The sequence below is a fragment of the Erinaceus europaeus genome, chromosome 2, assembly GCF_950295315.1.
Source record: "Erinaceus europaeus chromosome 2, mEriEur2.1, whole genome shotgun sequence".
Lineage (NCBI taxonomy): Eukaryota > Metazoa > Chordata > Mammalia > Eulipotyphla > Erinaceidae > Erinaceus > Erinaceus europaeus.
The window spans coordinates 46,706,731-46,724,026 of NC_080163.1; the positions used below are offsets into that span (position 1 = coordinate 46,706,731).

Below are 17,296 nucleotides of genomic sequence, written 5' to 3' on the forward strand. Positions count from 1 at the left end.
TAGTACCTCTAGATATACACTCAAGTGACCTAAGGGCTACCAAAGGCATCCCTTTATTCAAATAAAATGCAGCTTTTTGCCTCATCCATCAAAAAAAGAGATGGGAGTCAGGCGGTAGAGCAGCAGGTTAAACGCAGGTGGCGCAAAGCTCAAGGACCGCTGTAAGGATCCCGGTTCGAGCCCCGCTCCCACCTGCAGGGGAGTCGCTTCACAAGCGGTGAAGCAGGTCTGCAGGTCTCTCTCTCTGTCTCTTTCCCTCTCTATCCCCCTTCTCAAATTCTCTCTGTCTCTATCCAGAATAAGTAAAATTAAAAAAAAAAATCACTTACAGATACAAATAATTATCTTTGAAAATGCCTATTTAAGTTGTGTTTAAATGTCATAACAAGGGTCATAATTAATTTCTAAATAAGCAAAAAAGTTAGGAAAAGATGGAAATATAAAGTTACTAGACTATAATTGTCACTAAATAAACAAGATTTTTCAAATGTTGTATTCCTCAGGGGAAATGCAACTATTAGTATATAACTCATCACAAGGCAGCACAAATTAATAATAAATAGGAAGTGAGTAAATAACTTGACAAAACAGATCATCTCTTCTAAAGTAAAAGGGAAGATTTATGGTAAGGAAGGAAAATAAGAATTTATATTTCAAAAAGGGCCAGAAGTCTAGATTTCTGATCAAATAGCCATGGGCACTCAAACTATTTAGTTTATATATGGTACAGAATGAAAGCAATACACTCCCTGCTGGTATCATAAGACTTTTTTGCAGGACAAATATGGTAATATGATTAAAGTATGTGAAAATTTGAAAAACAGCACAAATACAAGGTAATGGTATCACCATTCAACAAAAAATAATTTTCTTTCCTGTCAGTTCATACTGAAGCTTCTAAACCTTCAGGGGTGATGGTGGTGGTAGAGTGGCAGCCTAACAAACAAGAAATCCATCTCTGAGCTCAACTCTCTAAAGTTAAATTCTAAAGAGAAACTCCTTTATATCTGTTTAATTTTTTTTTCTTGGAGTGGTCGAGAGACCCAACTAATGGGTTCTTCTGTATTCTTACCTTTTGAAGCTGTAGGAGCACATGGTCACGAAGAAGAAAGCATCAGATATTGAGAAGAAATGGAAGAAAAGGAATTACCATGTGTTTGTTATTGCAGACAATTGCCCCACAAGCTAGCCTATTAGAGACCCTGTCCAGCCCTTGTCAATTAAGTGCTTTTAGGTCTGGTAGTGGCACTTTAAAGTCAGTGCCAGGATCTTTACAAGAATATCATCAAAACGGGACCAGGCTAAACACCTATCATTTAAATCTCATAGCCAACAAGTTATGATGACATAAAAAAAAAAAAACCTGCAAAAAAATTGGGGAGACAAAAACCCTGTGTGCAGCAGTTTTCTTTCCCACTCCCATCTCTAGAATACTACAAACTGTAATTTTCTTTAGGATGGGAGACATTTTCTTCTTCAACCCTTGCTGAAGGAAGAGGAAGGAAACCCACTTAAGGGTATTTATTCCAAGTCCTCCAATGGATCTTAAGAGCAAGGTACTCACTCTTGGTCTGGGCAGAGAAAGTATGGGTGAGTTTGGCAAAAAGTTCATTGTTCTCAAAGCGGTCCTCCTTCACTTTTGTCCAAAAGCAGTTCTGAGAAAGATCCTCTGCAACAAACTGTGGATACAGACAGGGGTTAGTTAAGACCTAGGTGCAGGCAGGGAAATAGCTCAGCAGACAGAATGCAACACCCACATGTTGGAGTGGAGCTCTGACCTTTCTAAATCATTAAATAAGCAAACTAAATCTAAAGAAAAAAGAAAAGAGCTACTAAACCGAGCTCTGTAGTTTCCATTCTAGAAAACCAAAAGGTGGTGGGCTGGCTGGCTATTCATCATGTTTTACTAGAATAAGACTAACCCGAGGCAATGAGGAACAACTATGCTCTCCATGGTGAAGTCCGAGGACGATGCCTGTTCTGTTCATTGGTGATTATTCAAAATCTAGATTATTATGCTACCTTCACTCCTTCTAAACCCAAATCTTGTACTTTTAGAAGGTTTACGGGTCTATGTCATACACTCCTTTAGCCTACATTACATTTTCCCCAATGTTTTTTTTTTTTCATTTTATGGACAAATAACTAAGTGCCTTTGTTTATTTATTTTTTTCCTCCAGGGTTATTGCTGGGCTCGGTGCCTGCACCATGAATCCACCACTCTTAGAAGCCATTTTCCTCCCTTTTGTTGCCCTTGTTGTTGCCGCCTCGTTGTGGTTATTATTGTTGCCATTGTTGATGTTGTTCGTTGTTGGGTAGGACAGAGAGAAATGGAGAGAGGAGGGGAAGACAGAGAGGGGGAGATAAAGATAGGCACCTGCAGACCTGCTTCACCGCCTGTGAAGCGACTCCCCTGCAGGTGGGGAGCTGGGGGCTCGAACCGGGATCCTTATGCCGGTCCTTGCAATTTGCACCACATGCACTTAACCCACGTGCCACTGCCCGACCCCAAGTGCCTTTATTTTAAATTGGTTTACAGAGTCAAAAGGCTGGCACAGAATTACAGTGGTCCATTATGGTAAGCATGTATAACTTATCTACACTGGTAAAGAACAGCTGTACATCCAGGACTTGCTTTTATTTTCATAACCTGGGTCACCACAATTATCAGTAACCTGCAGATTGGTGAAATGGCTAGTATCAAACTACTCCTATGTTACTCACATATTCTGAGAAAAGGCAAAAAAAAAAAAAAAATCATGAAGGGTGAATAGAGGTTTCATACAGGGTGGTATAGGTCTCAAAGAGCTCTCTGTGAGGATGTTTGACAGGCAGGAGATGCCTAATATCTGCTAAATAAACATATGCATAAGTAAAACTTGAAGGCAGGCAGATATGAGTCATAAGACAGGGAAGCCCACTCATGTACAAAATGCTAAGTAAGAAACTGAAGTGGTTTCTTTTTAAAAAAAATATTTTATTTATTTAGTCATGAGAAAGATAGGAGGAGAGAAAGAACCAGACATCACTCTAGTACATGTGCTGCTGGGAACTGAACTTGAGACCTCATGGTTGAGAATCCATGCTTTACCCACTGCACCACCTCCCAGACCACCTGAAGTGGTTTCTTAAGATCTACTGATGAAGGAATGGACAGAATTACTTACCTTGGACCAGTTTGGCCTCCTGAGCTGCACCTCTGGTTTATAAAGTTTCTTTGGGGCTAATCCAAATGGTAGAACTGGGGCTGCAGGAACTCCAAATCCAAAAGGTGGAGGTGGAGGCATACCCATACCAGGTGGAGGGGGAGGAATGCCAGGTCCTCCAGGAAATGGAGGTGGAGGAGGAATTCCAGGACCACCAGGAAGAGGGGGAGGAGGAGGGGGCATGCCTGGCATCCCAGGCAAAGGAGGTGGTGGAGGGATACTAGAACCTCCAGGCAAAGGAGGGGGTGGGGGGATGGCAGAACCTCCAGGCAAAGGTGGGGGTGGGGGGATGACAGAACCTCCAGGCAAAGGGGGAGCTTGGGGGATGGCAGAACCTCCAGGCAAAGGGGGAGCTGGGGGGATGGCAGAACCTCCAGGCAAAGGGGGAGCTGGGGGGATGACAGAACCTCCAGGCAAAGGGGGAGCTGGGGGGATGACAGAACCTCCAGGCAAAGGGGGAGCTGGGGGGATGGCAGAACCTCCAGGCAAAGGGGGAGCTGGGGGGATGGCAGAACCTCCAGGCAAAGGTGGGGGTTGGGGGATGGACCCAGGTAAAAGAAGGGGTGGAGGAGGTAGCGGAGGTGAAAGAACAGAATCAGAGGCACCAGGTAAAACAGGGGCAGGAGCAGCAGCAGGAACAGCAGCAGCTGCGGCGGAGAGAGAAGCCACTTCTTTCTTGGCATCTTCTAGTTCCTTGGACAGCTTGGCAACCTATAGAAACACCACCAGTGAGAGCACTTTTCCCTCCATTTCAGGGACTACTGGGGCTAGAAGGAGCTTAATCACTTAATCCAAACTTCTCATTTATGCTTGATAGAACTGAAAGAAGTCAAGAGATCAAATGATTTACCTAAAGTCACATGGTTATTTAGTGGCAGGGTTAAAACTACAAAACTAGAATTCAGTTTTTTGGTTTTTTTTTTTTTTTGCTTTATTGCTACCAGGATTCTTGCTTGGGCTGTGTGCCTAGACAAATTCACCATTCATGGCAGCCTTTTTTTTTTTTTTGGTAGGACAGATAGAAATCGAGTAGAAAATAGGCTTGGAGAAAAGAGACACCTGCTTCATTGCTCATGAAACTTCCCTTTGCAGGTGGGGAGTGGGGGCTCAAATCCGGGTCCCTCACACATAGTAATATGTGTGCTTAACCGGGCGCACCACCTGGCCCCTGAATTCAGATTTTTATGAGTTCAGCATGATTTTCACTGAAAAAACAATTTCAATCTTTATGTTCATCTCTCCCTTTGATTAGAAAATGCAATGGTCAAATAAATAAAACATAGTTACATAGTTAACACATGGTATGCACATATTTATATAACCACAAAAATGATCAAGTTATCAGATAATGCAGATTACTAAAATACATATAACTAGAGTGTATAGGGAGAAATCTGCCAGGTATGACTAAAATGAGAGAAAATTAGCAAATATAGAGAACATTTAGTTTTTACTCTTAAATTTACTAGAAGATTATTTCTGGGTAATACTATGACTGGCTTTATTCTCTGTTGTTCTATTTCTCAAACTCTATTATGTATTATTATTACTTGCCCCTAAAACCAAATACCACGTAAGTTTAAATATGTACACTAACTAGACTACTTATCAGTAGCTGAACTTTCCCTAGAAGTAAGAAGAGTAAGTCCTACTCAAAAACAGGTTCACAATGAGCTACTGATGGCAGCTACCAGTCACTTTGCCTTCATTGCTCAGACTTACCTCTCCTGTGAGCTGAGACACTTCAGCTTCCAGGTTCTGTTTCTCTGTGGTTATCTGTTGTTTTTCAGAGTCCAGTGCATCCTTTTCTCCCTGAAGACCCTGAAGCTTCTGCTCAAAGTCACTTTCCATCTTTTTCATTTCCACCTGTAGCTCATGTCGGGATGTTAACTCTGAGTCCAGCTAGAGGAGAAAAAAATTGGACTCTCAATAAGCTCTCCACCTCATCAAGAAGCATAGTTCTTTGCCCCACAGATTAGTTTTGTGTCAATATTTGGCCTTTAGTATGCAGATCTATAAATTTTATAGTATGTATGTGTGTCAATGTGTGTATAATCTATACACTGTATTTATCATATAGCTCACTAGCCAAGGAAATGCCTGGGGGTGGGGGTGGACTAAGGTGGGGGTGGACTAAAAATAGACATAGTCTATTTTTAATTATAGAAAGAAAAAAAAACTCTGAGGACAAGGCCTTGGAGGTGACACATTGGATAAAACACTGGGTAATCAAGCATGAGGTCGTGAGTTCAACCCCCAGCATCACATGTGCCACAGTGATGTTCTGGTTCACTGTCACTCTCTCTAGTGTTAATAAATAAGTAAACCTTAATATTTTAAAACCTTTAATCAGGACAGCTATGGTACACAATCCCAGAAGCCTCTAGGATCAAAGACTTATCAAACGCTACAGTATTCTTCAATAATCAAAGAAAAATTCAGACATATCCCAGTTCCTGCTGTTTAACAGGTCTGAGATGTTAAGCAAACCTCAGAGTGCTGTCAGTATCACTTAAGAATGTCATCTGTCTCTTCTGTTCTATCCATAGACCTATGTACTGTGCAACCTTACCAACACTTACCTCTTCACAATCACACACTACACTTTCTGTTGAGTATTTTATTCTAAAAACATTTCCCCTCTGACCTTGCCACTGTGTGCTAACTACATTCAAAATACCATAGGTACAGAAAAATCTTAACTGAGACAAAGAAGCAATGATAAACTCCATTTTTTTTTAATCCCTCCTACATACCTTTTTTTCTAGCTCTGTAGCTTTGGTTTCAGATTTTTCCACTTTCGTTTTATCAATCATCTGATCTAAAAAGATAAAGAATAAGTATGTTAAACTCCTAAATCTCGTCTTCACCTTTCACTACCATAGTCCTACAACAGAGCCAAAGGAAAGTAATTTGTCCTTTTGGCTATATATTTTTTTTATCTAAACACCCCCATTAATTATTTTATTTATTTATTTATTTATTTTCCCTTTCGTTGCCCTTGTTTTTTTTACGGTTGTTGTAGTTGTTGTTGTTCTTATTGACGTCATCCTTGTTGGATAGGACAGAGAGAAATGGAATGAAGAGGGGAAGACAGAGGGGGGAGAGAAAGATAGACACCTGCAGACCTGCTTCACCACCTGTGAAGTGACTCCCATGCAGATGGGGAGCTGGGGACTCGAACCGGGATCTTTACACCAGTCCTTGCGCTTCGCACCACATGCACTTAACCCGCTGCGCTACCACCCGACTCCCAATTAATTATTTTTTTTATACCACCAGAGTTATTACTGAGGATAGGTGCCCACATGAAAACTCCACTATTCTTGGTGATCTTTCCCCCCCTTCTTTTTCTTACAGAGAGAAACGTGGGAGGGGAAAGAGACACCTGCAGCACTGCTCCACCACTTGTGAAGCTTTCTCCCTGCAGGTGGGGACTAGGGGCTTGAACCATGGTTCTCATACACAGAAACAAGCATGTTCTACCAAGTGTGCCATCTACCAGTGCTGTGCTTTGGGTTATTATTTATTTATTTATCAATATTCTTAGTACCCTACATGAGACAAAGAAATGGAACTTTCAGCTGAAATCAACATCATTCTGTGCCTGTTAGTAGTAAAATAGCATGGAGAATTTTTGTGAGAGTTTATGAATTTGAGATCGGTAGAAGTCTCTTTGAAAAGTTCGTATTTATATAGAAATGAACTAAAGATCTATATATTTCCAGCACAGACATTGGTTATTACTTAAGGAATCAGCGTAGAAATGTAAGTACTGTGGCAGGGTGGTGTTGCACCCAGGTGAGTGCACATTACAATGCACAAGAACCCAGGTTCAAGCCTCCAGTCCTCACCTGCAGGGAGGTTTCACATGTGGTGAAATAGTGCTGTCTCTTTTTCTCTCCCTATTTCTCCCTTCCCTCTCAGTTTCTCTGTCTCTATCCAATAAATAAATAAATACAGGTAAATAAGAAAATAAAGAAGAAACAAATGGTGGTCCGGGTGGTGGCGCAGTTGATAGAGCACTGGATTCTCAACCATGAAGTCCTGAGTTCGATACCCGGCAGTACATGTACTGGAGTGATGTCTGGTTCTTTCTCATGAATAAATAAATAAATACTTTAAAAAAAAAGAAAAAGAAAAATGTGCATACCTGGGAACTAGAAAGATGTCTGTCTCAGAATTACTGATTCAAACAGAAAAGTAGAAGCAATGCTTTAAGAAGCAAAATAGCAGAGTACGCTTACCAATTAATCCCTCAATATCAATATGGAGGTGCCGACACTTGAAGTCAGGATCAGCACCATTCTTGTGCAGAACTATCTGAGAAATACATTCTTCAATCAACTTATAATACTGTGGTCTATGGAGAAACAGAACAAGATTATTAAAATAAAATTCAAGTACAATTATCAGAAATATTCCTGACTAAAATATGTTAACTGCTTTGCCAGTAGAAAGGCCCTAAGGAAAAGTATTCTGAGAAAGGTCTTTTCAGAAAATCAACAGAAATAATGCTGCCATGCAGAGGAACATTTCCACATCAGCTATCCCATCTGCTTCAGATAATCAAAATCTATTTTTTTAATTTTTAATTATTATTATTAATTTCATTTCCATGAGAGTTATTGCTGGGGGTGGGTGCCTGCACAATGAATCCATCACTCCCAATAGCATTTTTTTTCTTTCTTTTTCTTTTTTTTATTTGATAGGACAGAGAGAAACTGAAAGCAGAGGCAGAGGTAGAGAGAGAGAGAAAGAAAAAAAATTACTTGCAGACCAACTTTACTACTTGTGAAGCATCCCCCTTGCAGGTGGGACTAGGGGGCTTGAACTCAGTTCCTTGAACATGGTAATGTGTACACACTAGATGTGCCACTGCCCAGCCTCTTATACTGTATATATTAATCAGAAACAGTAGAACCATAGAATCAGAGAATCACTCTGGTACATGTGCTGCCTGAGATTAAACTGTCTGAGAGTCCAATGCCTTTGAACCACCTCCCAGACTACATAACAATCAAACTTCTTGCTATGTGCCAACTAGCACCAGTCTTTCCCATGTAAAAATTCAAGCTTGATCCTTACTGTGATAGACAGTATTACTGTTGAATCTGTACTTCAAGGCAACTGAAAGAACTTTATTATTATGTCCATTTACTGTCATCTTCATCCCTCCCCACAAGTCCTTCTAAGACAAAAAGAGCATTTTACCTTATACCCTCTTTCCATAAAGATGATTTCAGTTGGTTTAAAAAGACAACTCCCTCAATATCTGTGACTTAAAGTAGCCCTAATTCTCATCTCTGTGTTCTCTTTTTCCCCTCTATAATCTTGGATTTTAAGGGTTCTCTCTCCAATTAGGTTAAAATTCAAAACTTTCGACAAGAAAACTACCTTACCTGGCCTCATAGTCATTTCGAACCAGGAGTAGGTGCTGCAGGATGGACAAGAAGTGTGGCTCTGCCTTTGAATCTTTTACAGTGTTTAAGAGAATCTGGAAGACTTCACTGAAGTCAGTGGAGGAGAAGAGGCTAAGGAAATCATATTTAGTAGGTGGCCTGCCCAACTCTTGGGAAAAGTAGCAAACTGTCACTTCTAGTGTAGTGCCTATCCCTTTGGTAAACACTGCCCCAAACTTTAAGCTCTATAGGCTTTCTTTACTCAGGGGACCAGTGAATTGAGTAGTGCTGTGCACAGAGAGTAATTCTAGGGATGTTGTCTGATAATCAAGTAGTAGTAGACAGAAATGAAGTTACTGAATAATCAAATTATTTCCTATATCAGTTACATAAAGAAAAGTATAAGGTCCTTCACCATCACCACCACCACCCCGACTTGTATATGGTCTCCCTAAACCAGCTCTACATCTTAGTAGATTATCATGTTCTAGAAGGTCCATGCTAATTTTGATGGCTACTTCCATGCCGAGCAACCTCAGATCACCTTTCCTAACTTTCCTGGCCCATGCTGAGGTATTTACTACAATACCAATCACAGGACATTCTATAGATTATGAGGAGACTCAGGGGCTAATGCCCTTTGAGTCATCAGCCTCATACCACACTATACAGGAATCTACAGCTGAATGCAAATCAATGTCTCAAATGTCCTGAATACTGTCAATAAAAGGATATTCCATCTCCATTCGAATGTCATCTAGTCGTCCCTTCAGGTCATAGGAATCTTCTTCTCCTTGTTCATCAAACACATTTACTTGCACTCTCATTTCATCATTTTCAATCTCTCGGAGATTCTGTCAATAACAAAAGCAGACATCAGGGAATCCACAAGTGTCAAGTGCTGCCTAGAAACCCTAAAGAAACTCTAATCTTTTTTTGTTTTTTAGTTATTTGATAGAGACAAAAAAATTGAGAGAAGGGGAGACCAAGAGGGAGAAAAGACAGACACCTGCTTCAGCATTTGTGAAGCTTCCCCCCGCTGGTGGGGACTGGGGGATTTGAACTGGAGTCTTTGTGCACTCAACCAAACACACCACCACCCAGTCCCCAGAAGCCCAAATCTTTCAAATGTGTTTTACTTTGCTTTACGTGGTAATGGAAAACAAACCCAAAGTCTTACGTGTGTGATCCACTATTCTCAGCCTGATTTTTCTATTGTATGTTTTTGTGAGAGAAGAGAGGGAGAAACACCATCACTCATGGAGTTCTACACAATTCTGCCTTTGTTGTGCTCACACAGTGTCAGCAGTCAAACCCAGGGCCTCACTCTTGGAAGACATGAGACTTACCTACTGAGTCACCTCCCAGACATCCCCCAAATGGTTTTTATATTTGAGAAGATACACCAGTAATGACTGGCCTCTCTAAGTGCAGGAAGCAACCAGTTCTACCTAATGAATACTGGAATCTCACCTGCAACACTTTATGCAGCCCTAAGCGCATTAATTCACTTCGGATGTGAACACGGAAGTCAAGTTCTTCAGCGGGTGTGATAAGAGCATTGATCAGCTGTAGGCATCCCACCTAAAATTTAGCAGTGATATCAATATTAGTTCCTAAAAATCAAAATTTCATTCTCTTAACATGCATTCTAAATAAACCTCTAAGAATTTCCATATGAATTTGACTCGGGTCTAATATCAGGGGATATACATGCCTTGAGTGCAATGGAGGTCCCACTTTTTAATCCATCTAGCAGTGGCTGGAAACGTTCCACCTCATCCATCTCTGCTCTCTCTGTCATTGCTTCCAAGACCCTTTCATTCCTGGGTAATAGGAAAGAAAGAGAACTGCTCAGACACTGACATAGACAGAAGCAATGTACATTACACAGGAACACAGGTCAGTTAAGAAACCGTTTTTGGGGAGTCAGGCGGTAGCACAGCGTTAAGGTTAAGCGCAGGTGGTACAAAGTGCAAGGACTAGCGTAAGGATTCCAGTTCGAGCCCCTGGCTCCCCACCTTTTCGGGGAGTCGCTTCACAGGCGGTGAAGCAGGTCTGCAGGTGTCTATCTTTCTCTCTCCCTCTCTATCTTCCCTTCCTCTCTCTATTTCTCTCTGTCCTATCAAACAACGATGACATCAATAACAACAACAACAATAACTACAATAAAAAAGCAAGGGCAACAAAAGGAAAAAAACTTTAAAAAAAAAAAAAAGAAACAGTTTTGGTGGGGTGAGTGGGCAAAGGAATCCTCCTGCACTGCTGGTGAGAATGCAAACTGATCCAACCCCTGTGGAGAGCAGTCTGGAGACCTCTCTGAAGGCTAGAAGTGGACCTACTCTATGACTCAGCAATGCCTCTCCTGGAGATATAGCCTAAGGAGCCCAACACACCCATCCAAAAAGTTATGTGCATACCTATGTTTATAGCAGCACAATTTGTAATAGTAAAAACAACAACAACAAAACCTGGAAACAACCCAGGTGTCCAAGAAAAGATGGGCGTCTAAGAAAGTTTGGTATATATACACAATGGAATACTACTCAGCTTTTAAAAATAGACTTCACCTTTTTAAAAATATATATTTTATTTACTTTTTGTTGCTGTTGTTATTGCTGCTGCTGTTGTTGTATATGACAGAGAAATTGAGAGGATAGGAAGACAGAGCAGAGAAAAAGATAAGACACCTGCAGACCTGCTTCACTGCTTGTGAAGCATTCCCCCTGGAGGCAGGGGCAAGAATTGGGTTCCTTGTGTGGGTTCTTGCACTTGGAGTATTTCTTTTCTTTGTTTCTTTTTTGCCCTTGCCAATGATAACATTGTTGTCATTATTACTATTGTTGTTGTTGGATAGGACAGAGAGAAATCAAGAGAGGAGGGGAAGGCAAAGAGGGGGAGAGAAAGATAGATACCTGCAGACCTGCTTCACTGCTTGTGAAATGAACCCCCTACAAATGGGGAGCCAGGAGCTTGTACTGGGATCCTTAAGCCAGTCCTTATGCTTTGCACCATGTGCACTTAACCTGCTGTGCTACTGCCCAACCCCGGTCCTTGCACTTGGTACTGTGTATGCTTAACCCAGCGTGGTACAGACTGGCCCCCAAATTCACCTTCTTTACCTCATCTTGGATGAAGCTTGAAGAAGGATGAATATGGGATGATCTCACTCATAGGTACAAGTTGAGAAATAAGAGCAGAAGGGGAAACACAAAGCAGAACTTGGACTGGATTTAGTGTACTGCACCAAAGTAAAGTACTGGGGTGTGGGTGTGGGTGGGAGCTGCTTTCAGGTCCTGGTGCATGATGCTAGTCATGGGGGTGGGGTGGAGTTTCAGAGTGTTTTATGGAAAACAGAAATTTTACACATGTACCAACAACTGTATTTACCACTGACTGTAAACCATTAGTTCCCCCGGCCCCCAAAGAAGCAACATTATCAGTATCCTATATTTTTCACCCAATTCTTTCTTTTTTAAAATTGCCACCATGGTTATCACTAGGGCTTTGTACCTACATGTTGAATCCACTATTCCCAGTGACCTATTTTTTTTTCTCCCTTTACTTTTTTAAATTTTTAATTATTTATTATTGGGTAGAGACAGAAATTAAAAGAGGCAGAGATAGAGAGGGAGAGAGACAGAGAGACACCTGCAGCCCTACTTCATCATTCATGAAGCTTTCCCTCTGCAGGTGGGGACCAGGGGCTCGAACCTGGGTCCTTGTGCACTGTAATGTGTGCATGTAACCAGGTGTGCCACTGCATGGCCCCTTTTTCTCCCTTTACTTTTTTTCTATTTTATTTGATAGGACAGAGAGAAATTGAGAGGGATGGGGGAGTGAAAAAGGATAGACACCTGCAGATTTGCTTTACCGCTTGTGAAGGTTCCCTCGTGTAGGGGGGGAGTGAGAGTCCCAAACTGGGACTTTATCCATAGCAATGTGTGAGCTCAACTGTGAGCCACTGCCCAGCCCTCAGAAATCCTTCTCAAACATTAAGATTTACAGTGTCTGTATCTGGGCAGAAATACAGCCCAACCTAGCATTTTATGACCAAGTGGTCACCCAACCAACTCAATATTCCTCTAGACTGGGGAAGACAGCTAAGAGAAGGGAGAAGAAAAATAGTTCCAGTCACATACATGTCTTCTGGCTGTGGTAGAATACAAAGAGCAGAAAGCAGCTTGGCTGCATCAATCATCATATTGGGGACAGCAGGATCCATGGCTCTGACCAGCAACAGAATTCCTTCTTCTGCTTCCAGCATGGTCTTGATTCCAAACTATTAGGATAAGAATGGAGGGGAGACTTAAATATGGTATATATAACCAGGGACAGATTTAGAGGTCATGATGATATGAATGGTCACCCCCACCATCATAGAACACTGAAGTCCTAACTAACCCTCCACCCCAGCAACTCAGAATCAAACCTCATTTGGAGATAGCATTGTTGTAGATGTAATTAGTTAAGTTACAATGAGATCATAGTTGAGTAGTGTGGGTCCCTAATTGTCTATGACTAGTTTCCTATAAACAGGGTAATATGAACATAGACACACACTGTCATGTGAATATGAAGGCAGCTATGGGGGTGATGCATCTATAAATCAAGGAATACCAGTGACTGCCAGTAAGCTACCAGAAACTAGAAGAGAAACATGGACCATTCTCCTTCAGAAGAGGAAAGCCTTCTTCAGAAGGAGTCATCAATCTTGTCTACACTGACCTTGGTCTTACAGTCTCCAGAACCATAAGATAATAACTTTCTGTTGTTTAAGATACCAATTTGTCATTCTGCTTTGTTCACTGCAGCTCTAGCAAACCAATATAGTAGTAAACAATTTTTCCCCAATGTAGCTATAGCAGAGATGGGCAGAGCAATTTAATTTCCTAGTATACAGACAAAATTCTGTCTTCAAGAATGAAGACCTTTTGATTTTTATGCTATTAAGTTGCTTTTTAACAACTCAACTACTTACAGGAATAAATAAACAATAAGAACATGAAACACTGAAGGAGGCAGATTTGCACTCAGAAACAACTGTGGACTTTCTGGATTTAAATACTACATAGACCAAAATGATGATGAGGATGATAATGATGAAGGATGCTAAAGAAGGGACAGTCTGGAAGGGGTGGAAACATCAAGAATAGAACAACCATGTCAATAACTTCAGGTTAGGAAAGAATTATCAAAAGTCTAGAAAGAGGAAGTAAAGTGGAGACTACCCTCTGAAACAAACGGGGGGCGGGCAGGGAGAAAAGGTTCCTAGAGGCTTGTGTTCAATATATGATAACCAAAAAGGTCATCTGAAGGAGAAAACACTGAATTTTGTATTCCTATGTCCTTTTCTGGAATTTTTCAATAAAAGAATGGGGAATCACAACGGGGATTAGAGATGGGGGGAACCTCACCTTGTTGTTCATAAAAGCTTTCAGGCAACGGATGATCTCATGCTGGTTTCGGCTATCATAGCTTCTGCATATAGAAGACATAATCAGTGAAGTCTATTTTATACCCTCTCCTATTTGATTTTCCAATCTTACAAAGATTTTAGGAATATCCCCATCTAGCAGTTGCATAAATTCTAGTATGCAGTACCTTGTTCTGAAATACTGGAAAAAAAACAAATAGTTAAGAGAAATCTCCACCATCAGAGATCTCTGGCCAGTCCTTTAAAGATCCAAGAATCTAGCACTACATAAAAACCTTATCTTTAAGGGAAAGGGCACAGAAGTTTGGTGGTGGGTGCAGTGTGAAACTATACCCTATAATCTTATACTCTTTTAAACCACTATTAATCACAAATAAAAACTGGAAAAACAACAACAAAACCACCTTCCTTTTAAGCTTCTGAGTGCCAAAGTCTATCAGGGTAACATTTCATTACTGGTTGTCGCACTACTTCAAAGGTTTTGAGTGTGTATATGCAGGAGGTATAGATTAAGAACCTCTGTTGGGAGACTTGTAACATTATATGATATGTACCTTGTAATACATTGTGAAATTTAAGTTCTTCCCCCTTCCCTGTATTTTTTTTATGTTTTATTTATTTATTAATGAGAGGGATAGGAGAGAGAGAAAGAACCAGACATCACTCTGGTACATGTGTTGCCCAGGGATTAAACTCAGGACCTCATGCTTGAGAGACCAACATTTTATCCACTGTGCCACCTCCCGGACCACTTATTACTCAGCCAAGATTTACCCTCTTATCACCCCTATAATATGCCTCAATGTCAGTTAGTAGCACATTCTCTTAGTATAACTTAACTATCATTTCCTTTCGTTAGAGAAAATAGCCAAGCCCCTTACTACAACTATTCTCCACCAAGACTTTGTCAAGATTTGGAAGTCCTTACCCAGTAGCCTCCTCTTTCTCATCTTGGAGTCGCTTAAGGATGTCCAATAAAGAGGCCAGGCCTTCAGCACCAAATGTTTGTACCCAGCTATAAGGAACAGACAGGCACAATGCAGTATTAAATCAAATCAATAAGCAGTCACTAAAACACAGGCATGCTTCACATGTAACCCAGATTATCCTCCCATTTTCTTTTATCTTCAATCCCTAACAATGAAATTTAACTTTGGGCTCCTACTCCAATTATGATGTCAGAATCCTTACCTAACAGGGTTGTTGTTGAGAGACACCCGAAGGGACTCCAGGCAGTTCAGCAGGGGCAAATCCCGCAGGCCTGAACGCAACTCCTGGATGTACATCATGGGAGATCGAGAGCTCTCCTTTTGGCTCATGCCCTAGACAGAAGCACATAGGTTATTTCATCAAACACCAAATCCATAAATTGGGGATGAAGAGTAGTGAAGACAATTTATATAATGCCTGGGCAGTAACATGTCATACCACTAAACCACATGAAACTCAATTTCTCATCCCATTCTCCACACATATTTCATGAAGACTGATTCAGGCACAAAATATGTAAGAATGATAACTCAAATAAGAGAAAATGAGTAGGCTTAATGTAAGGAAATGAAATACCAAAAAAAAAAAAAAAAAAAGAAATGAAATACCAAGGTTGTAGGTATAAAATGTCACATAAAGTTAGCAAATCAAATAGATTCATGATAAGAAAAGACAGTCTCCCATGTCACAGACAACTGCCCTAGGACTTACAGCCTTGGAGGTGTGTAAGTATTGAGACACCATTTCCCTCTTGATGATAATGTCCTTCTCTCTCAAAGGTTGTTGTTTCTCCTCATTCAGGTTCATATCCAGCTAGTAGAGGGAGAAAAAAAACTGCATTGAATTGTTCACATTTTTTAGGCATTAATATTTAGCATGCTTCCTAAAGAGTTGAGCACATTAAATGCTTATTGAATAAATGTTCCTGAACCACAATGAGTGAAAGTATTACAGAGAATGAAAATTTCTTTCTTTTTTTTTTTTTTTTTTTTTTTTGCCTCTTGGGTTATTGCTGGAGCTCAGTGCTTACACTACGAATCTACTGCTTCTGTGGCCATTTTTATTGACTGATTGATAAGACAGAAACTGAAAAGGGAAAGAAAGATAGGGAGAGAGAAAGAGAGATATCTGCAGACCTGCTTCACCACTTGTGAAGTAAACTCCCTGTAGGTGAGAGCTGGGGGCTCAAACTGGGATCCTTGCACAACTCTGTGTACATGGTACTATGTACGCTTAACCCAGTGCGCCACTGCCCAGACCCAGAGAATGAAAATTTCTTAGGAATAAATATGGTTAACATTTTAGTGTAAATTCATAGGTATAATTAAAATAGATCAAACTCTTTTTCCCTAATGAGCTCTTTTTTTAAAATTTTCTTTTTTAATATTTATTCATTTTCCCTTTTTGTTGCCCTTGCTGTTTTTTATTGTTGTACTTATTATTGTTATTGATGTCTTCATTGTTGGATAGGACAGAGAGAAATGGAGAGAGGAGGAGAAGACAGAGAGGGGGAGAGAAAGATAGACACTTGCAAGACCTGCTTCACCACCTGTGAAGTGACTCCCCTGCAGGTGGGGAGCCAGGGGCTTGAACCGGGATCCTTACGCCGGTCCTTGTGCTTTGCGCCACCTAGGCTTAACCACTGCGCTACAGCCCGACTCCCCCCCCAATGAACTCCTAATATAGATGGAAAATCTTGTATTACTGAAAGAAAAGCACATACAGATTTTTGCACTTCACATAAACTTCAATAATCTCTTTAAACTGATGCATCGAATAGGCATTGTACAAATGACCTGAAAATTCTGACAACAAAATCTGCACCAATACTAGAGTAAAAAAATGGGGGAGGAGAGAGAACTCAGCAGCAGAGGAGAGAACTTTCCTGTACGAGGCCCCAGGTTTAACCCTCAGCCAAGCAATGCCCTAGTCTCTCCTACTCATAAAAACAAATGAATAAATCTAAACAAAACAAAAATGAAGTGGAAACTGTGATAAAGCAGTCGCTTCTCAACAGATATAATATAAACTAACTGTGACTGGGGAAAAATGCTCTGTTGGGCCTACTATACCATTATCTTAATCCAAGACCTTCATAATTACAAATTTAATCCAAACAAGTCTATTTGAATTGGGGAACACAGAGGAAAAAATAACTATAATTTCTTCTCAGTGTGTGTGTATATGTAAGTATTGCCTCCAAACAGCAATATTAACTTCATGTTTTTATACAACTCTTGGTGCTTCTTTTACATATAAAA

The 17,296-nt window shown here is 40.6% G+C and overlaps 1 protein-coding gene across 2 annotated transcripts in view; it reads right to left on the reverse strand.

The window, feature by feature from the left end:
- The window catches only part of DIAPH1 (diaphanous related formin 1), a 120,110-nt gene that overhangs the window by 59,037 nt on the left and 43,777 nt on the right, over positions 1-17,296 (reverse strand). For both annotated transcript variants that reach the window (XM_007518981.3, XM_007518983.3), the window contains 15 exons: positions 15,747-15,848; positions 15,237-15,367; positions 14,974-15,060; positions 14,026-14,089; positions 12,751-12,890; positions 10,326-10,434; positions 10,082-10,192; positions 9,344-9,462; positions 8,609-8,725; positions 7,454-7,569; positions 5,963-6,027; positions 4,929-5,108; positions 3,168-3,917; positions 1,565-1,679; positions 1,073-1,081 (listed from right to left, as the gene is read on the reverse strand). In XM_007518981.3, coding sequence (XP_007519043.1) covers positions 1,073-1,081; positions 1,565-1,679; positions 3,168-3,917; positions 4,929-5,108; positions 5,963-6,027; positions 7,454-7,569; positions 8,609-8,725; positions 9,344-9,462; positions 10,082-10,192; positions 10,326-10,434; positions 12,751-12,890; positions 14,026-14,089; positions 14,974-15,060; positions 15,237-15,367; positions 15,747-15,848 — 2,215 coding nt within the window. The remainder of the gene's footprint in view (positions 1-1,072; positions 1,082-1,564; positions 1,680-3,167; positions 3,918-4,928; positions 5,109-5,962; positions 6,028-7,453; positions 7,570-8,608; positions 8,726-9,343; positions 9,463-10,081; positions 10,193-10,325; positions 10,435-12,750; positions 12,891-14,025; positions 14,090-14,973; positions 15,061-15,236; positions 15,368-15,746; positions 15,849-17,296) is intronic.